The 9643-nt window shown below is 35.7% G+C and overlaps 2 protein-coding genes across 3 annotated transcripts; both read right to left on the reverse strand.

Moving 5' to 3' along the window:
- Positions 1 to 61: 61 nt before the first annotated feature.
- map9 (microtubule-associated protein 9) lies at positions 62 to 5798 on the reverse strand. 2 transcript variants are annotated; one of them, XM_077605577.1, is made up of 13 exons: positions 4721 to 5798; positions 4559 to 4643; positions 3852 to 4322; positions 3600 to 3772; positions 2828 to 2864; positions 2628 to 2728; positions 2116 to 2177; positions 1868 to 2018; positions 1675 to 1752; positions 1381 to 1545; positions 1156 to 1301; positions 917 to 1052; positions 62 to 815 (listed from the first exon to the last, which is right to left on the reverse strand). In XM_077605577.1, the coding sequence occupies exons 1-13, from the start codon at positions 4790 to 4792 to the stop codon at positions 696 to 698; spliced, it is 1797 nt and encodes a 598-aa protein (XP_077461703.1). In that variant the 5' UTR covers positions 4793 to 5798; the 3' UTR covers positions 62 to 695. The 2 variants fall into 2 exon arrangements, with proteins under 2 accessions (XP_077461703.1, XP_077461702.1); XM_077605576.1 differs by having other exon boundaries at positions 2628 to 2864.
- Positions 5799 to 5948: 150 nt separating this feature from the next.
- On the reverse strand, positions 5949 to 9306 carry smim14 (small integral membrane protein 14). The gene is made up of 6 exons (XM_077605578.1): positions 9255 to 9306; positions 9104 to 9125; positions 7997 to 8091; positions 7012 to 7060; positions 6772 to 6926; positions 5949 to 6383 (listed from the first exon to the last, which is right to left on the reverse strand). The coding sequence occupies exons 1-6, from the start codon at positions 9294 to 9296 to the stop codon at positions 6345 to 6347; spliced, it is 402 nt and encodes a 133-aa protein (XP_077461704.1). The 5' UTR covers positions 9297 to 9306; the 3' UTR covers positions 5949 to 6344.
- Between the last annotated feature and the right edge of the window lie 337 nt (positions 9307 to 9643).

A 9643-nucleotide genomic window follows, 5' to 3' on the forward strand; every position in this document is an offset into this window, starting at 1 on the left:
TTGGAATTTCACTTTAAAAGTAGGATCATTTCCAAATTAAAGGCGCATTAAAAATGGACGATTGATAACCAAAGATAGCTTTTATTAAATATTTGGAATATCAAATTATAAATAACAATAAAAGTAAAACAAACAAAACAGCAAAATTTTGGTCAGTTTGTTGGAACACAACATTTGATTCCTGTAAATGTTCACTCATTTGCAGTAAAAACTCACCTGTAAAGGTTTAAATTGTGTTCAGGGCCACACTATCCAAGATTGAGACATTCCTGTGACCATAATTAAAAAAGACCAAGATAATAATAATAAAAAAATAAAATATGACAAGATTGCGCAGCTAAAAAATTAAAAGAAATATGAGATATGAAAAACAACTATAAACCCAACTAATTCACTAATATACACGAGTTACAAACAGCAAAATACAATTTATACAAATGTTACTGTAATCTCTTACTCTCCATTCTGTATTAACATGAAAATTGTGCATAAAATGGATCATCACTTTATAGTTAGTCATAAAGTGTCATAGCAAATCCCCTCATCATGCATCCATTTACCTGTTTATCAAAGTTGGAACCTAATTCATATCCACTCGGGTGGTTGCCGAACAATCAGAATACATTGATTCCAAGTCAGTTCCGTGAAATTAAGCTATTTTAAATATATGGACAATCTACCACATATTTCAAATGCTATTTTCGAAACTGAATGGTTTTATTAGGAGGGCTCCAAGGTGGCGGTGGACTTTTTCTCAGTATCACTTGTAATCGCCTCTCTTCCCTCTGTCGTTTTTGTTGGAGCTCTTTCTTTTCCTGTTTTGCAAACAGAATTGTAATCATTGTTTTGTCTTTCTGCAATACGGTAAGTCATGGCAAATATTGATATTGTAAGGGTAAGATAAAAAAGCACATACCAGCCACTGCTCATACATTTCTAAAGCCATTTTATCCTTTTCCTCTTGAATATATTGATGTTCCTCTGATTTATTCTTGTTCTCCTGCCGTTCCGCAAAGATTTTTTTTTGGAAGGTATCTGTCTTTTTTTCACACCTTGAAAGATGATCACACGATTGATTGTTGAAATGCAGATAAAACAAACACCATGTTGTGGAAAAGCTTCATGCAATGGGATTTCTTTGTATATTGACCTCACCAGTTAGAAAAGGCTGATTTGCAGCCTCTTTTTCTTTCTTCCTCCTCTGCTTGTTTCTTCATTGCAAGTTTCTTCTCAGTCTCTCTTTGCTGTCGACATTTTTCTCTGAGGGTATGGTCACGACTATTCTTCCATTGCTCAAACGTCTGCCATGACATTCATAAGGATTACATTATAATTTCGACAGTTTTTTTCCGTTGTATCCTTTCAGAGCGGCAAGAGTACCTGTTCAGCTTCTTTCTTTTTTTTCTCTACTTCTTCCAAAGCCATTTGCTCTTTCTGTATTCTCCACTTGGCTTCCTTTGTTTTCGCTCTGAATACCTCACCTTTTTTTTCTTTCCAAGCCAAATAAGAAGCGGCGGCATCGTTCCTTTTTTCTTCTTCTTTAATCTGTTTGGTTTGGGCAACAATAAAGTCAGCTATGTGTATAAAATGAAAACATGTTCAGCAATTTTCTTTTACCATAGTCTGGTGGAGATGATCCACTGCTGAGAGGTTCATATCTTCTCAGCTGCTCACCTTTTTGCTTTGGTCTTGTAGAATCTTCTCTTTGGTTGAGCTCTCCGATAACTTTTCCTTTTTCTTTTTGAGCCATTCCTTGGAACAATAAAAGAAAGTTGATTTCAGAGGTTTTCATCTTAAACTAATACTAAGTTAACTGTATAGTTAGTAGCTTTTCTTGAAAAAGACGAGACGTCATGGTCATACATACCTGGTAAACTGAGGCCCTGATGGAATCAGCGTCTTGGAGTTGACAATCTTGAGAAATTTTACAATCTAGAATTTTGAGGGTTCCCAGATACCTTGATTCCACCTTCTTGTATTGCAGAGTGTTTGGTCTCATGGACTTGGAACTGGATGCTCTGAATTATAGAAATCAATAATGTTTGATATAAGCACAACATTAAAACTCAAATTAAAACCCTTTGGGCAAATAATATGTTGGATAAAATGGCTGACCTGATATCAGATTTGGTTTGAACTTGAGTGACTTCACCAACAGAGTGCTCACTTGATCCTTGCTATAAAACAAAAAAACAGAGGAGTTACTTTGTTAAACAGAGCAAATACAAAAAGTTTCTGAGCCTCACTCAGCCATGCTAATACAGTATATATGACTGTATACATGTGCTTATGATATGATTGGATTGGATTGGATAACTTTATTCATCCCGTATTCGGGAAATTTCGTTGTTCCAGTGGCAAGAGGGTGAGGATGCAGGAATAGCAAAGGCATTTTAGACATGAATAGATAGGTAATAAGTAGGTCAAGAAATAAATACATGAATAAATATATAATTAAATAAGCATGTTGCTTAGCACACAGCCATTTTTTTGTTAAAGATTAAGTATAGTACTAATGTTTACCTTTCCTGCAAGTCTATTTTGCAAGTGGCTTTATATATAGTTCATGAATGGGATGGTGAGGTATGTGGGATGTAATGCCTCGATTATCAATAACCTTGGAATACCTTCAAACCAGAAATTGTCTCATGTCTGTTCAAAACAGGTGCTTCCAGTGATGCAGAGGCTGGCCTTTGTTGTTCTTTGGGGTCATCTAAAGTGAAACCGTCTTCAAAAAAACATTTGAAAAAGAAAAAAAATGACTTTTTTTTGCTGCTGCATATTACTGAATAAAATGTAAAGATGGTAAAGATGTTTGATTTCTTACCTGCAGCACTCAATTTGGCATCGTGCCCATCTGTCAACTATCAAACAAAGCATGGATTTTCACAACTGTGAGCCGGACATTCTGAACCACTTTCTACCGTGCTGCCACTAACAATAAATTTAAAAACAAACTTGAGGCAATGTTTTAAAAGCTGACCTAATTCAGCAAAAGCAATATATCAGCAAATCAACATCTGATTGGAACATAAATTAGTTGTTCAACCATATTATTTCCCTGTCCATATTATTCTAAGTTAATTACAAATCTAACTTTTGGCAGGTTCGCACGCTTTCATTGTTTTATTCAAACCCATAAGTAAGTGATCACTTGTGACCTCGTATACATTTCAAGAAGAGCAGATAAATGATTTTATGTTATAGTTATTTAAAATCACTGTGCGCCACTCTAAATCCTGAGCGACTAACAACCATCAAAAACGATCAACCACATGACTATAAGCACCAAAAAATGATCAACTACGGTCAAATTGTGGAACTCGTATGGTGGCTTGAAGGACAAAATCATATTAAGTTACATTTTAAATGGGAAAATTAAAGCATTTTTTAAACAGGAGATGAAATTTTAACCAGCAAAAGTGCCGTTTTCATCACGTATGTTGTAGTGCACTGAAAACCACATAAAGAATCTTTATGTGGTTTTCAGTGCACTACAACATACGAAAAGGTTCATAATGTTTTGTAAAAGGGAGGTTTTTAGCTCAGGTAGTAAGATGAAGATTGAGGATAGATGATATTTGGAAAAAAATACATACATTGAGACTGCAGTGTGCTGCTGTAATCCTCTCAGGAAAGGATTCATCGGTAATGTTCCACGAATTGGCTGCGAGGAGAGCTGATGGAGATGATTCAATATTCTCTGTCACATGGAGATTCAGTCCAATAGTCCTTTGCCTTGGTTTGGGTTTGGGAGTCTCCTTCTCAATACCTGTATAGTAGATGTAACAGAACTAATAAGCACGAGTCTATTTCAGAGTTGAGTATTTGTTCTCATTTTGTAAACTGACCAGGCGTCGTTGCACATTTAAGATCAGCATCCGATAAAGTCTGGACGGTTTCTTTTTCATGTGTGTCTATCCTCGTGTCATCTTTTGTTTCAAGCCGAATGGGCTCCGGAGATGTACTGCTATGAAAAGGCAAAGGCAAGTCCAAGGGAACATCATCTGACTGGTATGACAGTGATATACTTGAGTGGGCTTTTGAGGGCCAACGGGTCAATTTTGTTTCATCGTTTTTATGTTGTACATCATCTTCACTGGACAACTGACAGCTTTTGGTGGTTTCGTGTTTACTCTGGGCTGCAATCGCATCTCCTTGTTCAGATGTTCTTTTTGGGGATTTCAAGAAGGAAAGTCTCTCTTTTGTCCCTGTTTTGTTGTCATCTTCAGTAATATCAAAATCATAGAATGCGCTTTTCTTGCTGGCTTTGAATGCATCAGACCTGTTTTTTCTTGATTTGAGAAGGTTGTCCAAAAAATCTGTAGCACACAGAAAATAACATTTATTTCACCTTTAATTCTTTTATATAGAAGGGGAGTCAAGAATTGTTAAGAGCCAGTTTGATCAAAGCCGTAAAAGCAATACAACTTGTAATGACACCACTTAACAACAATTAAAATAGAATAGAATAATATAACTAATAGATGGGAGATGCCATCATATTTAGATAATTTAAAAAAAATTAACACCTTAATTCCATCTAGTCAAGCCTTACCGTCACCATCTTCGTCCAAATCTTCTGAATACAAAAGTGATGTGGTTCTTCGAGCTCTGACAGAAAGAGCGGATTCCAATTCATCCTGCAAATACACAAAAAGACAGGCTACAATATATTTTTCGATACGATGTCATCAATAAAAAATAGTTCAGTGTTTACCTGAAACGACGTTCTTTTTGTTGTTTTGGGGCTTTGCGAATAAGCAAGAATATTGAACGGATCACTCGTCATGTTTGGAACTAAATTAGCATGCTAGCTACTTGAACAAGGAGTCAGAGAGCAGGCAAACCACGATAACCACTCTGAGTTTGTCATTTATTCGAACATTAGATTTTTTTCAATTCAATTTAACGTGGTGTTGCTTTTTTCCCAAAACAAAAGTGAGGATTGCATTTTGTTGACGGTAACCTATGGAGACGCGAATTAAAAACAAAACTAAGAAAGCCGACTTCCTGTTTCTAGTGCGCACGCGCGCTCTTCCCAGTTTTAATCTTTAAAGTATTTGTACAGCAAAAATGTGATAAATTGGCCTTTAAATTTAGGTCATTTGCTTGCTGAACACAAAATGGGCGACAGCACGTGCGCGCGTGTTTAATGACGACGGAATGATTTAAAAATGACATTTTAACACGCTGTTAACATTTGCTTCGTTATCGATTGTATTCGCGACTGACGTCAGTGTGCTGACGTGTTTGAAAAGTAGCGTCTATTACAGGGGTGGGCAAAGCGGTCCTCGAGGGCCGCTGTGGGTGGAAGTTTTGGTTGCAACCGATCCAGCAATGACCCTTTGACCAATGAAATTTCAGCAGAAAACAAGAAGCACCGGAGTGCAATCTACTGATTGCACTTGTTGGACACCAGATTGGTGAAAATGTGTCTTCTTTATGGGTTGGAATGAAAAACTGCACCCACTGTGGTCCCTTGTCTATAATATAGTTCCACGTTTTGTAGTATTTATTATAAAAACACCAGTATCATCTTTTATTTTCTATACTGTGCACCTCAAATTTGGACTTTGGAAACTTTTAGATTACTCTAATACCATTGTTTTACACTTAACTTTCACATATTGAGCCCGAGATATCCAAAATATGGTATAAAGTGGATCTAAAATTCCATTCAGTTGAGTTTAATTGACATGTCAATAAAGATGAATGTATATTGTTGCAATCTTCTGAATGATGAACTGTTGGTCACTTACCTGGAGTTTGATGCTTACCCAAGTAACCTTTTGTGTTCAATTTTGTGCTTTTGTAGACATCCCGTACTTAAAATCATGATATTAATAAGTACAATTTGCATACAACACTTATCTTGGGTGGATTTTTTTTGTCTAACAAGACACATTTTCCAAAGAAGTATGAGTTAAACAATGGAAACTGCTACATGACATGTAAGGCTTTATGTCCAAATAGAGGGTAAACTTAAGTAGACATTTATACAATGAATATACAAGATTATCCAATGCATAGTTGTGGTCATTGAAAATATATTAACTAAAATACATTGTGCAAAAAAAGCACCCTTCAAAGCTGTATTTGGCCCTGTGCAAAAAGATGAATGCTGTAAATAAGTAGCAATCCGGTATGTCAAAAAAAAGTTCAAGTACAAACTTCATTTGCCTTCATATGAGGGAGGAAATAAAGACATTTACTTCATGAGACATTGAATTTAGAATACAATGAGGGTAAAAAAGGGGGTTTTCAAATGAAGGCTGGCATGGATATCTGTGTTGGAGCAACCGCTTGGCACAATGTTGAGTGTTGGTAAATGGGTTCCTCTCTTAGTCAACAGGTGGAGCTGGTGGTTCTCTCCCACCTCTCTGCATCACAACAACAAATGACCACAATAAAAGAAAATAAGCATTATTGTGACTACATTTGCAGATTTCTGAATAGAGTTACTCATTTGTGCCTCTAGCTATGCATTTGCCAATTTGGGTAAACATTTGGACATAGCTCTTCATTTAAATGTTTCACAATGAACAAGTGGTATGAGGAAAATTAGAAAATATTTTTATTAGTTCAGTAAATAGTTGATCACTGCTTTGGGGGAAATTCTTTGGTTTGGTAGTAAGCGTTGACATTTTTCAAATGAACCGTGTTTAGGAAAAATGCAATACAGTGACATTCCTTCACTCTTAATCCAGGGTTAGTTGGTATCGAACGTCATTCATGAAACTAAATTAAAAACACAACAATGAAACTTACATTGTAGGGTTCTGTGGGTTTTTCAGGTGAAGATGAACCTCTGAGAGTTGTCGGGCGAAGCAGAAAAAGTATTACAGCTAGTATCATCCATCCCATCATAATAATGGGGACCGTCAGCTCTCCTCCACCGGTGGATCCTTCACTTGGTCCAGGCACTAAAAAGAAACACTATGCTGCTCTTGTGCTATTGTACACTCCAACATTGAAATACACCATCATTAAGAAAGATATCATACGCACATTCCATGGGACACTCTGTGTCTGTGCAGTAGGACTGAGTGTGTCTGAGCTGGAAGAAAAAGGCTAAGAGTGAACTGTAGGGGCTAATAGATGGCACAAAATAAATTTTCTTGAAGCAAAAAAAATTAACATTAACTACCATGGAAGTCTTTATACTAATTTAAACTAAAGTTGAATTCCTTTGGATTTCCATGCATGTCATTAGCAATTCTCTCTCTTGTAAATCATATTTAACATTAGTGTGGTAAAAATATTATGCATTAATACAAGTGATTCAATTGAATGTTACATATTGTTCAGAACCACTGTTATTTTTCTTTAGCATGATTTGTCTAAAGGCATATAAGCCAGAAGATACACTTTATTCTTTTGATACTAACAGAGACAAAGTCTCTTTATCTATTATTATTTGGACAACACCCTTCAACAAGTAACACAAATAGCCTCGGGGCGTCTCTTTGCTAACGTCAAATGCATCCTGCAATACAAGTTACACCTGTACAGGCTGCAGAAGTGAGACGGAAATTCCCACAACACGTTTAATTATATGTTCAAAACAGTCGACATTCAACTAAGGTTGGAAAAGTATCACACCCAGCAGGGGTGTCAAATTAAATTTTGCCTCATTAAAAAAAGAAAAGAAAAAAAATGTATGTTGCAGTGTTTGCAGGCCATACAAAATGATTACATTATACAAATTTGCCACCTGCACTGTCAAGTACACTTTTCTTTCAACTAATGTTTGCATTCAAAATTTACAATCGCGGTTTTTTTTTAAATTAAATCACAAAGCAGGAACCAGGATGTTGTCTCAGTGTAAACTGGCACTGTCCTACCCTCTTTCCCTTCTAGATTATATATTTACGTACAGCAAAAACTATTTAATCTTGCTTCATTTATCCAATGGAAATACTTTTTGGGGGTTTATTAAACGTCCCCTATCTTTTTGCTAATCCAAAATAATAAACCAAGATAAGATACTTACTAGATTAATGAGACGCCGCATTGCATGCTCATGGCTGCAGATGCATTCGCAAGGGTCGAAACCCCCTTCTGCCATGTCTTTTGAGGTGAAGTTACCTGTGTGGAAAGCAGTAAGATTCTAAGATGTAAGAACTCCAGCAAAAACAACACTCTTAATGTTCTCAAACAAAAAAGCAGAGGGAGGAGACTCCTCAGTGAGAGACGTCAGCAGACTGTACAATCATCTGTAAAATAAAAACTGACTGTCTGAGACAATAGCGTGATCCGTCAAGTCTCAAAAGAACATTTGTATACTTTATTTGGGATTCACAGGCACTTTAAGAGGGTGGCAGATATGAGCAGACTAGTAATGACACAAAAATTAAGCTTGTGAACAATAACCCATTTAAAAAAATTAAACCAAATAATTACTTTAAATTTAAATAAAATAATACAGTGCATTGTCGAGGATGATGTACTTTGATCAGTCAATACAGGAATTAAATATTACCTATTTATTTAAGCACATTGGGGGTCTGGGGTCCTCATAATAAAGCCTCGAAAAATCGAATATTTTGTGAACACATTTTGATTCAAGCCTTGGGTAGGCGTCAATTGACTTTTTTTCTTTCCGTTTTCTTTTATTATCACGGAGGACACAAAAACACAACGCATTTCAAGGATTGTTTTTTCCAATGTTGAAGTTGAGCGAGTTGGCGTTTCGATGTTTGTTTTTTGTTTTTTTTAAAGTGACATGTACGTCACATCCAAACCAGGCTATATGGCAAATCGACAATCCTGTGTTACACAAACAGACAAAAATACAGAATGAACAATATCAGTACCGGCCAAGTTTAAGGCAATTTCAACACCATTGTATGAATAGTTTCAATGAAAGCTTAAAATGTCTTTGATTCCCGACAAACTAGCATCTTTGGTAGCCTAGCCAAATCAAGCAAACAGCTGGGCAATTCTTTGCAAAAGGGCGTCAGTGAGGAAAAAAAGAAAGAAAAATACAAAGAAATGGGGAAAAAAAACATCGGGATAGGACCCAAGTAAAAAGAACATTGATTTAATAAACGGGTTTACAAACAGATGCGGGGAAGAACAAAAGTGGAGTGCAACTTACTCTGGGTTTTGAAGAGCGGAGTCTATGCAGAGATGAGCGTTATAGTTGCCAATATCACTCGAGAAAGGCACACAGAAGACATTAAGACTGATATGTCGGATAACATCAATTTTTGGCGTTGCACGTGAGCAGTCTTTTTTTGACGACTTACATCTGGGAACGCAAGGAGACAGGAGGCGAGAGGAGGGACCATTTCGAGGAAGAAGCATCTCATTGGTCAATGTCCTTTCACGTCAATTATAGCACGGTTCGCGTTACAGAGAATAGTAAACAAACACTGATTCGGACGCACACATTTATATTTCTATGTATATATATATGTATAAATACAAATATATATATATATATATATATATATATATATATATATATATGCATATATATATATATATATATATATATATATGCATATATATATATATGCATATATATATATATATATATATATATATATATATATATATATATATATATATATATATATATGCATATATATATATATATGCATATATATATATGCATATATATATGCATATATAT

Source organism: Stigmatopora argus, chromosome 7 (assembly GCF_051989625.1).
Source record: "Stigmatopora argus isolate UIUO_Sarg chromosome 7, RoL_Sarg_1.0, whole genome shotgun sequence".
NCBI lineage: Eukaryota > Metazoa > Chordata > Actinopteri > Syngnathiformes > Syngnathidae > Stigmatopora > Stigmatopora argus.

Excerpts from the sequence above, each read along its gene's own strand:
- map9 (XM_077605576.1), bottom strand. The coding sequence starts at position 4,792 with ATGACGAGTGATCCGTTCAATATTCTTGCTTATTCGCAAAGCCCCAAA. Across the intron at positions 2,019-2,115 it reads CAAACCAAATCTGATATCAG|AGCATCCAGTTCCAAGTCCA; the intron begins GTCAGCCATTTT and ends TCTATAATTCAG. Across the intron at positions 1,053-1,155 it reads AAATCAGCCTTTTCTAACTG|GTGTGAAAAAAAGACAGATA; the intron begins GTGAGGTCAATA and ends TCATCTTTCAAG.
- smim14 (XM_077605578.1), bottom strand. The coding sequence starts at position 9,296 with ATGGTCCCTCCTCTCGCCTCCTGTCTCCTTGCGTTCCCAGAT. Across the intron at positions 7,061-7,996 it reads TGCGGCGTCTCATTAATCTA|CTCAGACACACTCAGTCCTA; the intron begins GTAAGTATCTTA and ends TTTTTCTTCCAG. Across the intron at positions 6,927-7,011 it reads CACAGAGTGTCCCATGGAAT|TGCCTGGACCAAGTGAAGGA; the intron begins GTGCGTATGATA and ends GTTTCTTTTTAG.